The sequence below is a fragment of the Bombus pyrosoma genome, linkage group LG12 (genome assembly GCF_014825855.1).
Source record: "Bombus pyrosoma isolate SC7728 linkage group LG12, ASM1482585v1, whole genome shotgun sequence".
Lineage (NCBI taxonomy): Eukaryota > Metazoa > Arthropoda > Insecta > Hymenoptera > Apidae > Bombus > Bombus pyrosoma.
Window position 1 is genome coordinate 5298583 of NC_057781.1, and position 22835 is coordinate 5321417.

A 22835-nucleotide genomic window follows, 5' to 3' on the forward strand; every position below is an offset into this window, starting at 1 on the left:
GCTTATAAAAGTGTACAATAAACAAATGATAAATTACAATTAAGACAGTTAGCGACGGAGAAAATTAAAAGTAATTACAAAGTTATTCATACTTACAATTATACAAAGGAAGGGAGAAAAATGATATCGTAAATAACACACTAAAGTGTTGTAATTTAAATGTAATTAAAATTGTAATTATATTTTCTTTTGAAGAAAGCGTCGCGGATATAGCAGACAAATAAAAGTCTGAAAATATTCTGAGAATAAACTAATTCAAAAGTTAATTTAAAAGTTAGAAGGCAAAGCGGAGGAACAAGCAATGGAATGGCTAATCGAATCGAAAATCGAGGCAATTATACAGCGGATCGAGTGAAGTTAGCGGAAGCTGCTGCGAACCTTGGCAAAGATCGAGAGGTCTAGGTCTTAGCTCTTGCTGCCTCTGGCAGGCCTCCATTTTCATGGCACAGAGGGACGAATAGGTCCTTAGATCGCTGCCGCAAACAGGGCGCATATTTTCTTGGGAAATCGAGGCGCAGTCGAATTTGCAGCTGCACCTGGGATAATCGTCCGGGCCCAGCTCGCAAGTAGCCTCGAAATCGCAGTTAATGTTCTTGCATGCTTCGCGTACCTGAGTGCTGGTCACGTCAACCGCGGTGGTGGCCAATCGAACCACCGCAGGCGTCGACATCGTGGCTATTAGAAGCGTAGCGGTTAAGGCATGGTTAGAGTAGTAAAAGCTGTTATACAAGATTGTCGTTGGATGGTTAATTTTGTTAGAGCGGTGTCCTTAAGCTAGCGCAATTAATATCGTCGAGATGGCAACGAGTGATGATGCGCGAGAAGTTGCGTCTAACGCGTTATTGAAACAAGACTTTGCACTATTACCGATCGATTAAGACATTTTGCATTCTCGACAGATTTTACATTTTATATTCGTAGAGACTCCAATTATCGAAGTACCGATCGCTCAACGATTATTTATTATAATGAATTAATTTTTATTTTAAAAGATTGAAAGTTTCTTTTCGAATTTAAAAGAAAAGCACGCTTAGATTATGGAAAGGATCAGATAGCTTACTGAGTGCTGCAACGAATCGTTCACCGCAATCGCCGTAGAATATCACGTGCAAGACCGGCAATTTGGGATCCCTTCCACAGGCAGCCTTTTGCAATTCACACTCCGACGGGTATGTCTTGGCATCGCTGCCGCACACTGGTTCTCCAGTGCTCTCAGGACACTCTTCAGGACACACACAGACGCCAGCCATGCAATGAGCTCCATGATCGCACTCTATTCTTGCGCAAAGCTCTGAAAACGTTTATCTTCTCCTTATACCTTCCCGATAATCCTGCTTGAATACTTTACTCGGCGAATAAATTGAATGTTCTTTTTATACCATCGATTGACTGCTATCCAATAAATTTTACGCGACGTTGACGATGATACAAAATATGAAAGTGTCTAAAGAACTTACCACAGTCGCCTACGTAACTAATAGCGATGTCAGTTTGAGAAGTGCAAGAGGCCATCTTCAAAGAGCATTCGTTGGCGTAAGTTATACCATTGGAGCCGCAAATTTTCTCCTGTGCGGGTTCTTTCGTCTGGAATTGACATAGAAGATTTATTATTACTATGCAACAAAATGTTTAGTTACTACCTACGATACTACGTACATACTATATACTTTCTAGCATATCGTATTTGTGAATTTTTTACCGAGGAGCAAAGTGTTTTCAATGGTTGCTCAGCCTAATGTATAACAATACAATTGTATAATTGTATAATTATCGCCACTTTCTCTATGTGTTTTAGAACTATGAGAATGAGATTTTTAGGTTCCTGAAGATACATTTTATCTGCTTCACCAAACCCAATGTATTGTATATAATATCTTTTGGCGATATTTACGTAGGTGGGTGGGTTCGTGAGAAAAAATAGCAGAAAAACGCGAGGCAGCACGCGTTTCGCACTTGTTGCACGCGGCTAAGGCGCAGTCGGGCCGGTGTTCTAACATACGTTGGCGTCACGATGCTGGGGGATGGGTGGCGTACAGGGATGAGAAATAATACGCGAAAGAGCGAAACTTAATTAGCCTGGTTGCGGTATCCAGCCACGTTGTTGTTTGCTTATTACACGCGTTGTCGGCCAACGTGACTTGCCCTCTACCGCTTCCTCTACATTTCTCTAGCGTTTTTTCAGCGTTCCTCCTGCGTTTTTACGTGCGAGTTATTCCCAAATGGAAGTGCGATCATGAATACGTTGTGCACGCAATGAAATATTTGTAGATTAAAAGAAAATCACGGTGAAACATGATCGAGTATGGCCGAAGGAAATATAGACAATGGCAAAAGTATTCGGTTGCACACACAATTTTCAACATGCCACGAGTATTTTTGCGACTAACTGTATGTTCAGTTGCTTGACACCTCAACCGATATAAAAGAGTGACAGAATATAATCGAGAAAATTGATATTTCAGCGGAGAGTATTTTTTGCGACAGCAACGACAGCTAATTAATGCTTTAAGCAACGTTTAACCAAAGTATAGAAGATTAAAGACAAGTCTGTGTTCTATTGGAACAATTTACTTTGTATCATTACGTTTTTGATATTGAATTTCAAAGAAGCATGTCCGTAGTAAACAGGATAATTGACTTAAAAAGGCAATTATGTGACGAACGAAAGCTTTGTCGTCCGACTCTTTTCCCGTTGCGTTCGTTTCTCTTTTAATCCACTCAGCGGATTAATAAATATCACAGTTCTATTTCCACGATGAAGGGTAAAGATATAACGACGAATATCCTCGGGGAGAATATCCGCGGTCGGTCGATACGCTTTAATTAGTTTCCCCGACAAGTTGATACGCACCTTGCCCCCTTCTTATTGTAATTTATGAGACAATTATGGGGGATTCGTGGGGCTCTAAGAACGTGACTGGGACGTGCCGATATTCCTCGTTTGCAGTTCAAACAATGCCTCTAACCCTCATCTCTTTCATCGTACCACTGATTCAGTCCTTTTCATCCCATCTTTCCTCCGAAGTCCTTTCGTTTCTATTCCCGTGGAACGCTGACGCGTCAAATTCGTGGCAACGTTGTGTATCCATGCGAGGAAGATGTGATTTCACGTTTAAAACGAAGGAACGCGCGCTGATCCAGTACTAAAAAGTATGCTGATGCACCTCAATCAATTCGCAACCATTCGCGTTGTCTTTTATCTCTTCCTTTATTATGGAAATATAAGTAATTTCAATCGATAGGAAATTTAAGATGCTCGATAAATTGAATATTATAATTTCCCTCTCATTTTCAAATAATTAAGTATCTGCGTTTCAAAGGAATTAAATTACTCCCGTATATAGTGTCAAAAGATTAAATCAAATGAATAGAAAAATGGGCTAATTTCATTTTATATAAATCAATGTCACGAATCATTAAATGAAATATTTCTTATTTAAAAAATGCAGTCAAATTTCATTGTGTTCAATGTGGCTTATATCAAGAAATATACGATACAACGTACAAAGTCGAATAAAAACATTCTCAAGAATCTATCAGTAAGATCCTGTAGGTTCCATTGTCCATAACTATTCCATCAACTCTCCTAACCTACGCTTCAATACTATAGCAACCAATCGTACAAATCAACTTCAAATAGATCCAGTGGTATTCCTGAAATACTCGAAGAGAAAGATTGATGGCTAAACGTGTATCTCGTGACAACTTTACGAGACGATAGTATCTAGGTTCTGTGGTTTGAGGTCGTTCCAGGTGATGGCTGATCGGCCATAAGTGTGTTCTAACGTGGACGTCGTTGAATTTCGAATAGCTGCAGGGCCCAGCATGGATGGCCGTCGTCTCTACGGGGTTCGACCACCTTTTCGATTCCTTTTTGGAAAAAGAAGCATGCGCCCGCGGCAGTTACTCGAACGACCAGGAACATCCGCGCCGTACATGCAAGAGAGAGTGAACTCAGAATTGTTCGTGGTTTTGTCAGCAGGACGTTTCACGAATCCGTGAATTTCCGATCCACCGTGTGTCCCAGCTTGGATCGAAGGAGAGAAGCCTTTCCTTGCCAGCGAACACTATCTCAGGGATCCGTGACGTGCTCTCCATTCCCAACGAATATTTCTGCTCCGGGAAATGTCGCTCGGGGTGATCTTGCGGGGAAACCGCCGCGGATTACCCGCGATAAAGTCGCATTCCGTTTCCTTCTTTTTATTTTTTTTTTTTTTTTTTACTTCTACCTCCTCGGTGCACGTATTCGTTTCCAGACTGCGCTCGGGATTTCGAGGGGAATCAACACGGTGCGCCTGGCCTCGATTCCCAGAAAGATTGATTGTTACGAGCCGGATATGGGAACGTTTCGTATGGAACGATCGAGGGAAGCGACGAATTTGCCGCAATGTGGTATTACGGCGAGGTGTCGATAAATTTGGGGGAATAAATGATAGAGGGATTAGGATAGTAGAATATGCGAATACATGAGGCAGATCGTGTATTCTCGAATATCGGTATTATACGAGGAATATAATAAGAGAAAACGAGGAAAAATTGAAAAAGGAGCGTGTGATATATGGTAATTTTTATGAACCTTTTGAGGAAACACTTTGGATAACCAACCTGATAGAAATTAGCCTGATAAAGCGAGGGCGAGCATCGCTCTCTTAAAGTTAGAGGTAGAAAAGTTGAAAGTACAAAAAGCTTCGATTCATTTCCGATATTATCGTTTGTACGGTCAAAATCGTTCGATGCTAATGAATGGTCCACGAGTGTACACCCGAAAAGCTAGACTGACGAAATTAGAAACGGGAAGGCAATGAAATCACAGGGAACGGAGAGGAAAATTGATAGAAAGGCTTTAATGAAAATGGCATGCGCGTTAGTCGATTTGGTAAGGTGGGTCGGTATCGGTGAAACGAACGGTTCATTACACGGTCGCGTAGCATCGAGCAACATAGCGGAAATACGAAATATCGTGCACGGCCAGCGTATTCTGGCTCTGCACTGTATATATACTCGACACCACATCCATCATGGTATGAATATTTTACTTAAGCCGTGCTAACTAGCGAGGCTTAACACTACGAATGGTGGTAAGCACGTAAAAGCCGGCAGATCGACACGTTCGGTGGTTTATTATGTTTAACGACCATCACTCGGTGTCTCAGACCATGGTTGATAGGATTTTCTTTTCTACATAATTACTACATAGACGTTAATTTCGTGGATCGATGCTTCGACGACGATAAGCGAAATTTTTTATCTTTCCGGTTCGTAAATTTGATAAATTAGTACAATAATTGATAAATTATATGTACTAGCACAATAATGCCATAGCACAATATATTACAATATATAAATAGCGAATATCATAAATAGGTAGCTCGCGGTTGCTGGATTCTTTTAAAAGTAGTTTGTACTATTAAAAATATAAGATGTATAGAAAGGGAAAGAATAAAGTGGTAAATAAACACTGTCATGTGAAATGATCGCTTTCTATGTTGCAGTATGAGTCTGCAGTCATTTAGATAACGGCATTCGCTATTTTTCAACTTTGAAGCGACGATTTTCTTTCACAATTTACTTATGCTTCTTTCGATGGAGAATAACGTACCTTGTTTAATAAATTTTTATAGGAAATGTAATTCACCATGAACTGTGCGATGCTTCAGGCGAAATTATTTTGAAAACCATCCTTTAGTTTTCGATTGGAATTCTTAGGGATTTGATTTTCTTTTCAAGCGGCATTGTAGCTTCATCCTTATTTCATTAAAAGGATGAAGGTGGCAACCGGGAAACGAAATAAAAATTATGATTTCAGGAACGGATTTGCGCGTCGGAAAATTAAAATCGGCTGACCGAGCTTCTGACGTTGCGTCCCGATTCACTTTGATAAGGATTAACTCAATTACTTCAATACGATTTAGGAATTAATTTGCTCGCATTCTAGCGCAAATTTTAAGTAGATTCCATGCGTGAGTAGCTGTCTCGTCGAAGAATTATGTTTCAATTTGATTCATTTTTCGCTACGATTTGTTCTGGTCTGTTATTTTCATTACCACTATTAATAGTGATTTTCCTTTCTCAACTAACCACTTTAATAATACAATAATAAAAATTAAACTACCTATGAGCAAAAATAAGCAGATCATGAAATAATTTATATCAGATACTTACCGTGGTCTCGCACTTGCTAGGACAAACGCATTTGGCCTCACCAGCGCTGTCGCTCTCGCACTCCGCGTAAAAGTCGCATTTCTTATTCTCGCATCCATCTGCGAACAAACAACAAAACATTTCTAATTAACAAGTGAAACCCATGTAACGTCTCCGTTCGTTCGTTTCGCGTAACACAGAAGCCATCCGAACGATCTATCTCCGGCGGTAATTGCCTACGAGCAAAAAGCCGTGGCAAGACAGACCATTCGTCACCGTGAAATCGTACGTGGTTCTAGCCGGGAATCTGAGATGCCATGCGATATCTCGCACGAGCCGCTAATTTACCAGCCAGGTCGGTTGGCTGAATTGTTTAAGGCGGTGCGAACCTCCGCTTCCGTTTCCGTGATATTCCGGGCATCGACGCGCTTACAAAGCAGCCGCCGCCACCCTGTTGCAGTTCTGGCTACCTTCTGGCCGACGTTCAAGCCGACATTAATAAAGATTCCCGGTATGCTGGTATTTGCATAACTGCGTCCGTTTCGAGGGAAATTATCTGGCCTGTGCCGGTGTGACTGCGTGCAAGGATTCAGGGACTGCGAACAAAGCGAACGAACGGCAGGATGGGATGGCGCACGGCGGTGGAACCGCGGCAAGAGGGGTGCAACAAGAACCAGAGGAACGATGAGAGCGCGCGGGTAGAGCCGGTTGCTATTGAAGCTGGATTTGCAGTCGAGAAGTTATCTTTAGAATTCATTGAAATCTGAGAGGAAAGGGGCATCGGCTTACCGCTCTGCTTCTCTTCGACGACGTGTCGATGATGCTACTACGGTCGAGGGTAACAAGCCTTCGGAGAACCCTAACCCAGATTCTGAATCAGAGTATGGGGCGATGGAAGTACAGCTTCTGGCTTTCGACGCTCGCGATACGAAAATCCCGGTGCTCGCTACTGGTATATACACCGTAGTCGAAGTCGAGGCCAAGGATAGAAACAGGAGAAAGCCAAGAGGAGGCAGAGGTAATGGTGGTGGTGGTAGTGGTGGTTGGTTGAGGCCCGGGAACTGCATGCATATGCAACGTGCATGCCGTGGGGTAACAACTCATACAATTTCAGCGAGGGGCGAAGTCACCTGCGCCGTGATATGCATGGAACCGAATCCCAGCAGTACGTTTCAGAAGTTTCACGCGATTTTAAACCATGCAAATTATCTTGCGGTTGGGAAGAAGAGGTGCCACAGAGTTCGACTCCTACCGACGATTCCCCGGGATTTCTTTCGCCCCGATCCAACCGAAACGAACGGTTACTCGCGTCACGGGGTGGCTTATGAGAAAAGTTTAGCTGGATCTGTCTGTGGTGTGCTCCAGCGTAGCGAAGATCGCGGTAAGGGTACTTGCCACCTCGTCGGGAATCTGTTTCATCGTGACGCAGCATATTCCTTTGACTGTTTTCTATTTTTGGATATTTCATTCCTCACTTTCTGTCTGTCTGTCTGTACCCCTCTCTCTCCTGTTTTTCTCATCGTTTATATCTCTTATTTTGTCAAATATCGTCGAGCGTTTAAACGAAATTTAGTTTCGGTTGCAAGTTTATTTCCATAAATGGATTTTTCAGTAAACATGCAAATACCGTTAACGAAAAATTCTTAAAGTACAAAGTTTCGCTGTTGATCATCATGCAAACGGGATTATGGTATCGAGAGAGAGAGAGAGAGAGAGAGAGAGAGAAGGAGAGAGAACGGATCAAAAAGGTTTCATGCATCGTATGCAAATCATCCTGTGGCGAATCGAATCTTCACAAAAGTCCTTAAACTTTGCAGTTGATTTCGTAAAAAAAATCGTTGTCGTGGACCAAATCTGATTACAGGAATTCCCGATATAACGAACGAGCTTGGTATAATGAACTCAGCTAGTCGGAATAGACCGTCGTTCGATTTTTCCCTTGCTAACCGACGTGTCTCATAATAAAGTTTCCTTAATTATTTACCTGGTACCTCCGTTCTAATTATTCCGGTCTCCTGATCGATCAATACTTAATCAACTATTTTCGCGTAGGGAAATCTTAATCGGTTACAATTTTGAGAAGGAAACGAATTTATAAATGGACGAACGTTTCTCGACAGATAAAGAGACGAGATAAATTATTCCGTGAATGTATTTTATCGGCTCGTCGCTAAAATGGCATCGATAATTCATACTTTAAACTCGGAACAATTTAATCGTATTACTCGATGTGTATCATTTGTTTCTATGATTATATATTTAATGTTGATGACAATAACCCGGCTACCTCGTTTGCATAATTTCAAATCTATTTCCAACGACCATCCCGAAATTATTCGCGATATCTACAAGCTAATTTGATCCAATTAAACTCGTTTTCTTGTCAGATAAATAACATCCTGTTTTAGGCTACATTAAGATTACTGAACGTTTTAACATTCAATAAACAGGGTTATTTCAGATCGTTCGGTTATGCACAATATTTTGTATGCACGTCACAGTATTTCTTCTATTAAAAGTAGAACAATCTTATAATTTGATCTCGAAACATGCTCTAAGAAACTTCATAAATATTCTCAGAAATCTAAAGCAGTATTATCGAAATAGACGTTTTACGTTACGTAAAATAACAATCAGTATACTATGGATCTAATCGCTAATTGAAAATATTATAATCGCTCAATGTGAAAAAATAAAACCTCTTTTTTTTGTATAAAACCTACTGGACAAGTAGAACAATTGGTCAAGCTTTTGTTAAATACTCGTGTACAGGTCAAAATAGGTTTGTATCCGCGGAAAAAGAGTGGATTCGACGAATCAGGAATGAAGATTCTAGGGAATTAAAGAGGTTCCCGTTTTCCGGGGATTGGTACTCACTGCAGAGTCCCTGGTAAAGCACGCGGATCTCTCGTCGATGTTTACAGCCCTCCAGGCGAAGCTTACACTCGTTTCCGTAGCTGATGCCATCGTCGCCGCAAACTGGCTGAAATTCCGCCGGACAGGTTGGACATTCGCAAATCGCTGTGCCACCGGTTTCCGCGCAAATCGCGCCCCACTGACAGATCTGCAAAAGAAATTCCTATCAGCTTGACTTTTTCCCTTGGACGTTTTCGATCCCAAACGTGGCGATTCATTTCATTTCCTTTTCTCTCTCTCTCTCTCTCGGTTTCAACCGAGAGAAAAACGCGAGATTAATCGCGGTGGATCATCGTTTGCTTTTTTCACGACACACCTCTCGGCGACAGCAGCCTCTTTGTCGTAGGTTTTCTCGGATAGTCGCTGGTGCAAAGCCGATAATTTATTGCTCGTGATATTTTATTGCAACGCAGAATTTACGTGCTACTTTAATTCGCAGGATTTAACGTAAATCGTCGCAGTGCTTTGCCACGACCAACGCTGATTTTTTCCCCGCATTTCGTTTGTTCGGAACGAACTTGTATTTCTCTTTTTTTTTTTAGAATGAATGGAGAACGGGTGGCATGCAGGCATTACGATAAACACGAAATAGAATAACCAGACTGCGGATGTTTATACAAACTTAAGCTTTATGGACATAGCTAAGGAAATTACATTTTTCACTTTTATTACTTCTTTATACATAAGTATTTTTACGTTCCATTAGGACGTACCTGTTCTTCGTATTTACACGATAATCATCAAAAGACTGTACGATAAATTTACTCGCAAATAGGCTATTTCTACCAATTCAGTTTCTCTCATAAATTCAAGGAACAACTATTTCTTTCTATGCATAGTTCTTTTTAGTTAAGCAAGACTGAATCCTGATTCACATCTCTTACAGCCACGCCTCGATTTTCCTCACGTCGCGCGTGTTTGTTTGCACGTTCAAATATTTGCCACTGTTCCTTTCTGTTTCGCGCATCTAACACCCGAAGCGGAAACTCGACTGACCTTCTCGGAGCAGGGCCCCCTGGAGCCACAGGTTCCCGTGTAAGCGACCTCGATGTTAGTCTTCGTTAAACAGGCCTGTCTCTTCAGCTCGCACAACGATGTATATGTTTTGCCACCCCGCGCGCATACTGGTCTCATCACAGGTTCGCATTCCGGACCGCATTCGCAGCTCGCGATCCCTTGTCGGTTGATCACGCACTGTTCGTAGGGGCCGCATTTCGCCTCGTCGCACGGATTGATTCCTGCACAGTCATGAAGATTAAAAATTCCCTTTCAACGCGTTTCACTCGCCCTTGTGATTAAAAGTTTTTCAGTTTCTACTGAAGCAATAGTGGGTATTACGAGACGTTTATTCCGGCTGGATTGTGATTCTGAATTAGGACGGGGGTGCTGTTGATGGATGACTAAATGGAAATGGGGAAAGTTAAAACGAATGACGAAGAATGTTTCTGTCTGATTTTCAGATTTTCCTTCGGAATGTAAGATTTTCGCTACGAAGGAGGATAGAAGATGATATTGGAAACTGGTTCCAGTGTTGTGAAAGAAATTTGTACGGAATTAGCTAGGTGAAATAGGATGTTTAAATAACTCTGTTGTGGTTGGAGGAAATATTCGAGCTGTAATATTCAATTATTTCTACTGTATGTATTTATTACAGTTTTAATAGAATTTATTTTACTAATTATTAATTCATTTTAGTTTAGTGCTGGCTTATTGCAAGGTTTGAGTTGCTGGAACTGGAAAAAAGTTGGGAATAACTTGAATAACAGAAAACTACGAAATACTCTATTCCCTTATTTCAGAAAGAAACTATCGGAACACATTCACCACGTTACGGTATAATAGTACAAATGCCTCTTAGGAACTTGGACGAGCTGGAGGCTGAATTTAAAATTACCCGAGCTGCATGCGCCATTGTAGACCTTCCTCAGCGATAATCTCGATCTGCAAGCTTCCTGCCTGAGGCTGCATTCATTCGAGTATGTTTTACCATCGCTTCCGCAAACTGGTGCGAACTCAAGGCCGCACTGCTCACCGCAACGACAGCCAGGTTGCCTCGAGTCGTCCAGCTGACAGATTTCCGGTTCTACGCACTCCACGTTGCCGCAAGGATCTGGAAAATTAAATTGCGGTACGTGCCGGTTGAAGTCACGTTCAACTCGTACAATGAAGACACGCTGTTGTAAATACCTTCGCGTCTGGATAACGCGAGCAATGCATCTTGTTCTCGTTTTCGTTTTAGAATAAATCGTTGTCTGTTTATGAATTTAGCGGAGTTGGATAATTAGCAGAAGAAAAATTACACAGTTTGGTCGTTACGATAATTAAAGGACAAAGAAGATCGTAGAAAAAATAAAAATTAAAACGACAAACGCTGAAAACGTACGCATATATTTGACTATTCAGAAGAACCTTCCCATGAAAGATTATTCTCGTTTACTCTAAGACACCGCAGTCAACGTTTCGTCCCCGAAAAATTAAGTTCCATTGTCCACGGGCTAACAGTCACTTCCGTTTGCGGATTATGAACGAGCTGGAAAGAAATGCTCCAGGGAAATTTATGCGACTGCACGGTTAGGACGGTTTAGTTGCAGTCAGATTGATAAAGGCAGATAGAAAGAGCCCGATGAGAAGTGTACGCGGTCCTGTGAGCGGGCAAAAGAACAAGGGGTGGCAAAGGGGAGGAATGGTAGGTGGTGGAGTCCAAAGGGGGTTACCGAGGCACAGGTAGAAGCATGGCTGCACCGAGATTAATCTTCGCCCTCGAGGAAGGAAGTTGGATTCCGTTTCCTGTCCGCAGGCGGTAGGTTTCGACCTTACAGCGGGGCTGACGCGGCAAGTTCCCGAGGCGGTGGTGTTTCTCGGGGTTAGTTCGAGTTACAGCTCAGTGGAGCGGCTAACCTTCCGCAACCACCCTCGTTTCTTCCTCGTCCGCCGCCAGTTTAGTGGCTCGTCCAAGAGTTGTAATCGAAGTCCCCTCCACTCTCTTTCCTCTCACGCAAATATTCTCGTACGCCTCGTAACAGTTTCGTTTTCGCTCAATTCTCACGTACCCTCCGCGAACGATAATTTATGACGCGCTAACTGCAACGTATGATTCCATCTTTTGCGTGCTATCGTTTGTCCATCGTATCACAGGAAATATGCTTCGTGTCTCGACTTTTATTTTATATCCGATACCTTTCAAAATAAATGTAAGCTTTCCACATACACGTTCGCGAGAGCAATCGAGGAAATGGCAGGAAATTGAATTTATTCGAACAACGCAATTCTAAAAGCTTTAACTTAAATAAATATATGTTTAAACTTGAACAACGTTAAATTTACACCAATCCGAAGTTTTGAGAGTTTGTCTCTCAGTTTGAGACTGTTGTTCCAAACTCACGCGTGTTTGTGTTATCTCTTTTCTTCAGCGGGAAATTACGATGATCAACGTGTCCAACTTTGAAACCGTCGATTGAAAGTACGATATATCTTCGTTTGCCGCTCACACGTAGCTGTCCTCATAGCGACGGCAATTTCACATTAGCCCGTCTAACTCGATCGTTATACCATCCGAATAACAAGCGTTGAAGGCGTTTCCGAGCCTTTCTTATGTCTGCGTCTGCGTCTTTTTTCAAATTCTATCCGCGAATTCTTCTCAAAGACAGCGAACCACAGGTCTCTAAGCTGGCGCTCTAACTTTCCGCGACATTACCCTGATTCGAACTTCTTTGTGTTATCGTCAGAGCATCTCTAAGGATCGTCTGTATCGGCGTCTGTTAGTCGTTATCCATAAAACTCCGCCGCGAGTGCGCGTAATGATGTCGCTGCATGGAGCACATGCGGCGGCAGTTGGCCATTTTAACAAGAGAGAGGGATAAAAAAGCTCAAGTTCGCCGCCGAGTTTAACCCGTTGGACGCATTTAAACAGATATTTCTCTCGGCTAACCTCCAAGAATAATTTCCGAGGGAACGGAAGCGTCGATTCGTCCTATTCAAATTTTCTCGGTGGTAATTTTTACGCCCCGCCGGCCAGTGAATATAATTCAACGGGGGAAAAAAGACAACGGAACGGGTGGCATTAAAACAACATTGAATATAAAGCGGTCGCGTGAACGAAGGTGGGTGGATGGAGCTCGCGGATGAAAGGGATGAGAGAATGGAAGAAGATCAGGACAGGCTGGCGTCACTTGAAACCGTAAAACCCCTCGTAAATTGCCTTAAAGCCCTTCGATCGTGGACAGAGTGCGTCGAGTTCTCGATTCTCACCCTGTTCCACCCCCCTCGGGCGATTTCGACGAACAAAAGCCATCCGGACCGTCGATAGAAGTGTGTTTAAAATTCCCGCGTCGCCGCGAGGCAATTGTTTTTAAGTCCGTCGCTAAGAGCCACACCAACCCTCTCCCTCTCCTTTTCTTCACTCCACGGTAGTCGACGACCTTCTTTCTGCGCCCCTCGCATCCTCCCTCAACGGCTGTCTCCGACGGTAGCATCAGCCTTGTCTAATCTTCCGAGTTACGCGAAACTTTCTACGTGGCCCAGCTACTTTTTTCCAAGCCCCACGCCCATCCCACTGAGGTTTCTCTATCCTTCCTCGACGATCCTTCTTCATACCTCCGACCAACCGTGACCTCCTCGCCCGGCTTTCTCGCCACACCGCGCGTATTTTGCATTCCCGCGGAATAACTTTCAGAAAGGAATAATAAGCGGTGGGGCGGAATAAGAAAGAAGTTGTCCGGGAGGGTAAGTGGTGGATAAAGGGAATTGAATTGAGTTTGGTCAACGAATTGAAAGATCGCTAACTTCTCTCTCCGCTTGTCGCGTTTCGCCGTCTGCATTCTTATTTCGCGCTTCGTTATTGTTCCGGACGGTTTATCCTTTTTAGCCGCGGCGCTGCTGCATCGCTGTTTGCACCTTTTGCCAGTTCGACGAGTAGAATACGAGGATCCTCGCAGCTTTCAAACGACATTTAAATATTTCCTTCTAGCGAGGTGAAAATGTCGAATAGAGAAGAGAAGGAATAGAAGCGTAATTCGTAGACTAATAGCAAATAAATTGTTACATTATGCAATTTGTAGAAAATGTACAGAATGCTTTGGAAGCTTGGTCTAGCTTTAGAAGTTTCATCCAGCTTTGTTTCAATAGAATTGGCAGTTTTGCATAGCTTCAGTTTTAGGTTTACTAGTTGTGGTTGTTTTACATAGCTTCGCGCGCTTTCGAAAATTTCCTAACTTCATGTACGACTGAAGTTTGCTCGAAATTTCATCGAAGGTTAGGAAAAGCTATGTTCTAGTTTCGGTTAAACTGAGAGCTGAAACCTAGTTGCGGTGATCGTTGACGTATTCACGGCATGAAAACTTATTGTAATTACTTTTCCAAAAATTCTTGTAAATCTGACGTATCCTGTATGTTAATAAACCAATCAGGCATGTTTATTGACTAGAAACTCGCATAAATGAAACAGGCAGAGAATCGAGCGTTGGAAGATAACCAATGAATTATGCAATCAAATTATCTGGCTTAACTCGGGAATGTCATATCATCGATGCTTGCAGTAGCATTCGTTCAATTATAACGTAACATGTTTTGTAATGAAACCACTTCACGATCTCAGTAACTTTTCTAGTACCAAGTTCATTAGCGACTCAATTTTATTCTGCCACTTTAACAGAAAATACCCGTTTGGGAAAATATTCGTTAAAAGGAGGAGGATAAGTAAGAATTAAGGTGGAATAATAAACGAAACGTTAATCGAACAATTAACATAATTGATACCACATCCATCTTCCACCAGATAACACGAAATAAATTCCTTACGCGACATAACGAGTTTACGGTGAATGTATTCATTCAGTAAATTTAGACAGCACATTTACTAGTCAACGTATGCGCATATCAATCATGAATGAATACATTTACTAGGAATAGATATTTTGATACTTGGTCGATACTTGCGCTAATATCTTACGTAAATTTATACTGTACGTAATGTAATCGTAAACGTATTCTTCTAATTGCGCATCGCCGTGCAAACAAAATAGAATTTTATCGCTCGTCAATCTACGCCAAGTAAATTCCCAACAAACACCACGATAAACACAACTGAATTTCTTCGAGCTCTCAACCACCCTGGAAATACATTCTCCCTTGTTCGACGCAAAATGCACCACAAACAAATCACATTAAGCTACCAAATCTTAAACGAACCATTCGACTGACGTCTCCCTTTTCTTCCCTGTCAACGGATATCCTGTTCGGTAGTTGGATAGATAATGCCGCACGGAGGATGAGCCACGGAATTCGGAGAATATGAGGAACATCGTTGAAGGGAATTACGCCCGAGCACCAACGACTGTCTGTGTTAACAGCGTCTTGGCGGCCGCTTTCCGCAGCGTCTACTGTTGTGTACTACTCATGTGTACTGGCAGCAAGCCACTTTCATTCGACCTGTGGCATCCCCGAAGTGTACGCGGAACTCGTGCAGCTCCTTCCCTGTAGCAGGCGAACAGGCAAAACTAGACGTGGCAGTCACTTAGGCTCGAGGCGCGTAAACATAAGCGCGCAAGAGCATCCGCCCAGAAACAGCGATGGTAATTTACGAGGATATAGTACGGAGCATAGGAAACTTCCTAGGGAAACCTTCGTCGCGCACGCTGCATCGTAAACGGGCTACTTGGCGAGACGAATTGGCTACGTTTGGGTGTTCGATGGTAGATCGCTCCAAAGAGACTCCGTCGTAGCACGTGTCGTTGGTGAATTATAAGTGATTACACGGATGAATGCAGATGGATTTGACGCCGCTCCACGCATACCTGCAATTTGCATGCACGGATTCGCGGTTTGATTTCATTACGATGCAATTACGGTGTAACCGTTTGAAGATAATTTATGACCGGCACTTTTGCTGCATTTCCATGCACTACCAAAATATACTTGAGATTATATCGTACGTGACGCCACTTTAAGCCGCTTGATATTATTCAGGCTTTGTTGATGAAAAAACATTAGCTTCTTCTGCAAGAGGAAGATGAAATTCTGATGGAAGAAAAATCGTAGAAGGAAAGTTGCATCGAGATTGGATTTTAGAAGCGTTTCGTCAGTGTTCTCTCGTTTTGTGACGAGATTCTGAAAGTAATTTCGTATGAATGGGTTCGCAGATTCATAGATATTTAGACGAAATATACTTAAAACGTTATTTACAGGCAATGGTCTTGCTATTTATTAATATCCATATCTGCATAATTTCTAGTCTCTGGCCTACGTACGTAAATATACTTCAAAGACAGTTGCATTCGTTACAATTTATCCACCAATTTAATCTCTTTCTCTGCATACGACGATCTAGCGTTTCGTTTGTTTTTTGAAAAAGGCATACGAGCAATTTAACACACCGATCACGGACCTTCAAGTTTAATCGAACCGACGCGTCAGGGTCGGTCTGCGCACGGCTCGCATCTTCAGTTTGTTCGTTGTATAGTTGGCGTTGGAATCCTCGAACCGACTAGCGTGAGAATTTAGTCAAGCCCGTTTCGAAGGAGCTAGGATCCTCGAAGCTAACGTTTCGGAGATCTGCCCCTTTTCCCCTACAGAACACCCTTATTTCGGCACACTCGAGCGTGAAGAGAACGGCACGCCCGCCTCCCATTCTGATTTGGATCAGGATATTCACGGGAAACGAGCTAAAGCGAATTTCTACAGCCCAAGGTGGAAGGGGCACGGTGGAAAAAAGGGCTAGAAAGAAATAGCGCTTATCTTGGAAAGGAGTTCTCAAAGACTCCTCCTGGAAAGGTTACTTAACGATCGCTGCGTGCACGGTGACTGGATAATTGTGAAATTAAACAGAACGAATCGTAAGATCGTCTCTTCTGGCAAACGATCGCTACGTAATTGGGGCCAATTTTACCCAATCAAGATCAATTCATCCTTTATGAGATATATAGTTCTTTAAAATATATGAGATATATAGTTCTTTAAAATATATGATATTCCAAACGTGACTCTCATACCTTTTGTATTTTGATATACTATTATTAATCTTCTTCAAAAGTCTGATTACTTCTTGTTTTAAATGCGACGTCATTTGTCACTCGGAAGGAAACGTAGTAACTTCCCCCTTGTTTACGAGTTTCCGTCGCGAATCTCTCGAATACAGTCAGAAAAGATTGATCCTTTTCAACCGCATCGCGCTTTTGGGAAGTTTTCCTCGGGATTCTCACGCACTCGATAACCAATAACGATTCTCTATAGTGCATTGGTATTAACACCGAGAACGAGAGCGAGAGAAAGAGAGAGAATCCAGCATACTTTTAATCGCGAGGCCCAGCTTCCGCGTTTTATCGCGTTTCGCGACCTCTTTTCTCCTCTGCCACCCGTACCGTTAGCAGCCGCTGTTGCTGCTGCTGCTGCTGCTACTTTCAATCATTGAAAAAGTTCGTCTGTCTCGAAAACTCATTCCCCCCTCTTTTTTTCAATTTACCCTCGGGCCAATCGTCTCTGACGGTGGAGAACGAGAGAGGCTCGACAGTAGATCGCGCGGGGCGGAAACGGAGTGGGTGACGATCGAAAAGTCTCGAAAGTTTCGAGCTAATTTGATTTATCGTCGCAGCCACTTGAGATTCGCGACCCAGCTCGTTCCACCCCTGACTCGGCGTCCTCGTTGCCGAAGAAATTAGGAGGGGTCAGGGATGGGCTGGGTTAGTTAGAAACGAGCCACGATCGGTCCCATGCCGATGGAATTTATTATTGATTTCGCCATCTCACCAACGTGGAGCGACTGAATACGATTGATAAAAGACACCCTTGACTTTATTCTTCTTTTTCCTCTATTATTTCTCTCTCTATCGTGACTTTCACTTCGATGAGAATCGAACCGGGAAGAATAGTCGCTCGGTCGAACGATGCGACGGTTTCGTCCAATCTTTTCAGTGTCCTCGTCACTGATTACTAAGTCTCGTTGTTCTCTGTGCAACTCGATTATTAGACTCGACGAAATAACGGTACAATTCTCTAGCACACCTCGCGCTATTTACAAGTTCGCATAAGCGTTGTGATCGTGTAGCATTTTTTAGCAATTTTCACCTTCAACCGGTTGCTCTTTATCCTTCGATTTTATAGGAACATCAAGAACAACTGCGTCGCGAGGTAGACACTTTGGAAGAGGAAACGCATCGATGTTCGCGATTATCATCGCGTCCGTTTGAAGAATAAGAAGCAACGGAATGGATGTGAGCAGACGAAGCGTCGGCGGGTGGACTTGCCTAATCCTAAGTAAACGTTGCCTCCTTTACTCGCAACTATCTGTCTGATCAAACATTTGTCTTTACTACTCGGTTGATTAAACGCCCGCCGAGTTTATACTGTGTTCTAGCCTTCGGTCGAGAGGGCACAAGGCGACTAGGGTTGGACAGGGGATAAACAGCCGAGTAAGAAATCTGAAGGGCGTAAGCTCGATCAGGCGAATTCTAACAGGAGGGTGGGAATGAGAGGAGCTGCGACGTGAGATACGCGGAGAAGATAAAAAAGGGCAGATGATTGGTAAAGGTAAAAAGGTAAAAACGATGGGATGAACAGAGGTAAAGGAACCGGTTGGTCAATAAAACAAAGGGTAGAGAGAGAGAGAGAGAGAATCAAGGGACAGATGGGAGAAACGAAGGGTCGTATGGATGATTTAGAATGCCAAAAATTAAAATGAGAAAAGCGAAATGAGAACGGAGAGACGAGGTTGAGTGCAAAGCGAAAGAAAGGAACGAGGAAGGTGCGGATAAACTTGTTAATCTACAGGCTTTTTGCAATATGCGGGTAAAAACACAATTGTATTCTTTTGTAATAAGAAGCAAGTAACAACTAAGATATTTATTTTTCTAGAAATTCTAAATTTCTAATCCTAGAATTTTCCAATTCTAATTCTAATATTGTAAATAGTAATTTCTAGGAATATGCAGTAGAATAGAACGCACGACGGAGAAGATAGAAGTTGTTTAATCGAGCAGAAAGCTGCATTCAAATAGGAACGTTCCAGAAGAACACTTTTCTTCTGGAACATTACTATCGTACCTGAAGAGAAAATTATAAGCGAAAAAAACGCGTGTAGTTGAAGGTAAAGCGTAAGATAAATATAAATGCAGGCGGAATAAGAAGAAGAAGTCTTACAAGCTATATCAAAGGAAGGGATCGCCACGAGTAAAGGTATACGAACAGAGGGAAAATTAGATGGAGAAAGAAACCGGAGTATAAAGAGACGTGCACTGACAATTGAAAATGAGCTAGAAAAAACGAAAAAACGGTATGAAGAAGCTCTTCCCTCTTCTCTTCTGGTTAGTTGCTTTTAATTTGAAGCGAACGAGGTGCGGGGAACGGGTGAAAGAGCAAGAACTTGATTCTTCTCGTCAATAGAAAAGAATCGGTTTAATCGGACGATAAATGGCGAATATACGTTCCATCTGACTGGCTATAGCTTTGGAATTTACTTGCACGATTTACGCTTTATTTTCCGCAGAACGAATGTTTGTGCGAAACGATTTAGCTTCAGCAAATACGTGTCGGTTGTCTATGCTACTCGCACGTTGCTAATTTATCACTGTCTTCTCGTTGTTTTCGACCGATGTTGCGGATTTCCGACGATTTCGCGTCACACGCTCGGTTTCTTCCGCAGTCGTTTAGGTTTCTCGGTCTTTCGCTATTTTTCAATTATCGAGCATTGCATAACAACGGAATCGCCGATTAATTTTACTGGCCAACGAAGCGCGCACTCGCACGACAGAAAATTAAGAATTGTTTTAGAATTGAAGGCTTTTATTCCGCGGTTGAATGGCACAGATTTTAAACCGTTGTATTTAATCAACGATTGTCAAGAATTAGTATTCAGCGAGCAAAAAAAAAAAAAAGAAAAAGAGAAAGGCGTGTATTGTGCTTGAAACGATAGAAAATTTATTGGTGGAAGGCACGAGGACAAATGAAAATAAAGTCAGCTTTTAATCTGTGAGTTGTGAAATTGGAATGGAACGTATCGATCGGTTCAGCAGACGCGTTCTTTAAACTTTCTATCTCCCGACGATATATTCCGTTCATCAAGTATCTTTCATTAACACATTTACCGTTTATCCAATTATTAGAATCGTCTTGGGGCAATGTTCTTATATTTATGCTAAATAAATAACATCTTCTTCCATATTCGGATAGCGATATAAACGAAAGAGATTGGTTCCTCTGGAATCATGATTTCACGGTTACGAATTTCGCGAATAAGGATATCACCGAGAAATACGCAGAACGTCGCGAATGTAAACGACCGCATCTACCCGGAAGTAATCTCGATCACATGCATAAAGTCGCAAGTAAATACGTACTGACAAACCTCGATATTTAAGCTCGGCTCGACTTCGATTCAGTAAATATTTGTTTCCGCTGCAGGCCCCGTTGCTGGATTATCTCGGAGTCCGACTACGCTTTCGCTCTCGATAAATAACATCGCGAGGAAACACGAGATTCTTAGGCATGCATCTTAAGTGTTTGCAACGTGCTACCTTTCATTGCTATCGTTTGTTCCTTTCAAGATCGATATTTCTTGCGTCATTTCGCGTCTCTTAACCATCTACAATTATTCCGCGAAGAATGAGACAAACTCCGCGTAAACTAGAAATTAAGCTGAAACGATAGAAGGCTCGTTCCTTTCTGATCGTAAAGTGTTTAGTTTTTAATTGAACAAAGCTTTGGCTGTCCTTGAGGAAAACATTCATGGTATTCTTTTCGAATCTTACTTATCTTATCTTGTACGAATATTATCTTGTATACGACAAGATATAACTGGCGAGGAAGCAAAAGATAAATGTTTCGTATTGCAGTCGAAAGAAAAATACTTACCGCATTTGCCTTGAAATGCCACCGTGATATTAACACCCTTCGCGCACGCTGCCTTGTTCAACTCGCAAAGAGACGGATAGTCGGTCCCATCTGTGCCGCAGACAGGGCTCGATCCCTCGTGATCCCCTAAATTCGGACAGGATTCCAAGCATTCACAGGAAGCTTTGCTTCCGTCTCTGCTTCGTACGCATTGCGCGCCCTGAGTACAATTTAGTTTCGCACACGGGTCCTTGATTTCTGTAACAAAAAAATTGGTGATGTCGTTGAATTAACAATTGTTCGAACGGTCGTAGCACCATTGGCATTCGATTGGAACAGTTCGACGCGTAAATATTCGAACATTAAGCGAATGTAAATTTCTCAATTACCAAATTGCATATTGATAATCGCGTACCTATTCTGAATAATTACGATCTTTCACCAGAAAGGGAGATAGTTAAAGTTACTGAAGCAGGACAGGAAAATCATCTTGCGAGAAACAATTTGACGAATAGGAAGGACGGCGACGGGCACGTTTAATCGATAATTTTTTTACCGGCATCACGGTCGTTCCGGCATCAAATGTAATTACAAACCGTAAACATGGGGCGCGTCGTAAAGCGGCGTGAAATTAAATCCGCGCGATTCACGATGAATAAAGTATCGTCTACCGGAGGATTTAGCCGGCGTGATAAAATACAGCGTACGAACCGTGACCGTGCTCGCCGGCCCCCGGTTCTCCTTTCTTCTCGGGATTTGAACAGATAAAAGCCGTCCACGAATATTCAGCCGCGGCTAAGCCGGTGAAAATTTTTAATGGAACCACTGGCGAAGGAACAGAGAATAGTAAGCCCAATTAAAACGTTCTTCTCGTTCGCCATAGCTATGATAGCATGGCCTCTTTCTGGCAGAACGACACGAGACACGGGTAGAAAAATAGAGGAAAGAAGTAGCTTGTTCTTGTAACCTGGATAAAAGATGGTTAATGATAATAGGAGACTATATTTTGAAGGAGCGGTATATTTGACTTTAGCGGGGTATTTTAAAAATAGCTTGCAAAAATAATTTATTCGTATATTTAATGTTTTCGATGTTAGAATCGTTTAACTTGTTCGTGATATAAATAGAATCGGTTAAAGTAGCAAGGAATTGAAATTCGATCAAAATGGATAACGCAAAAGGAAGAAAGATGAAACAAACATCCGCCGAAGAATAATTTAAATAGAACAAGATATTTCTCTATCTATCTTCTTCCTTATACGGCAGGAGAAAATACTTTCTTAAAATTTACAAAACCCCTTCTTCAATTATTTCTATACGTTTATTGTTTTCTTTCACAAATGAGAAATTAACCCGCGAAATTACTTTTGAATATTCTATTTCACGGAATATTCTCAAGTTCGTGACAGTGCACGGGCCTTTCTTCCGGACCTTCATTACGATTTTTGACATAGAGCGTCGTCGTTACGCTGGTTATTTGCGTTCAAGTACCTTTTGGAAAAACGTAGCAACACTGGGATATCGTCAACACTCCACACAGTACCAACACGGCTTTCCCTAGCATCGTTCGTCACCTCTTCCGTTGCCTCTTCTGCAAATCAAGCCGACCACCATTCATCTCTCATCGTTGTTACGTCATGCGTTTCATCAGACAACCTTCTTTCCGCCTTTGAAAATGAGGGACAGTGGACGAGCTCGTGTCAGATGCGAATGTGACATCTTCAACTTCCCGATGCTTGAAAATTCTTTACAGAATGTGTACAATAAAAAATGAAACGAACCGTGTCGAGCACGATTCACAGGTCCAGTGTCCTCGCATCAGCAAAAATGAAAAATATTTTCAAAAATATGCTGCTAATATAAAGCTCAAACAGTGGAAAAAAGAAATCAAATTCCTCTTCAATTGATTTGAAAGAAGCATAAAACTGGACGAATTCTTACATTCCTCGCGTCGACATATT

General features: G+C 42.2%; 1 protein-coding gene across 10 annotated transcripts in view; it reads right to left on the reverse strand.

Annotated features, from left to right (window-relative positions):
• LOC122573408 (agrin-like) overlaps positions 1-22835 on the reverse strand; it is a 382715-nt gene that overhangs the window by 15524 nt on the left and 344356 nt on the right. For 9 of the 10 annotated variants that reach the window (XM_043739729.1, XM_043739728.1, XM_043739727.1 and 6 more), the window contains 8 exons: positions 20896-21132; positions 10952-11167; positions 10054-10295; positions 9019-9205; positions 6163-6260; positions 1458-1584; positions 1061-1291; positions 379-675 (listed from right to left, as the gene is read on the reverse strand). In XM_043739729.1, the coding sequence (XP_043595664.1) occupies positions 379-675; positions 1061-1291; positions 1458-1584; positions 6163-6260; positions 9019-9205; positions 10054-10295; positions 10952-11167; positions 20896-21132 (1635 nt within the window). The remainder of the gene's footprint in view (positions 1-378; positions 676-1060; positions 1292-1457; positions 1585-6162; positions 6261-9018; positions 9206-10053; positions 10296-10951; positions 11168-20895; positions 21133-22835) is intronic. The other variant, XM_043739726.1, reaches the window with a different exon arrangement.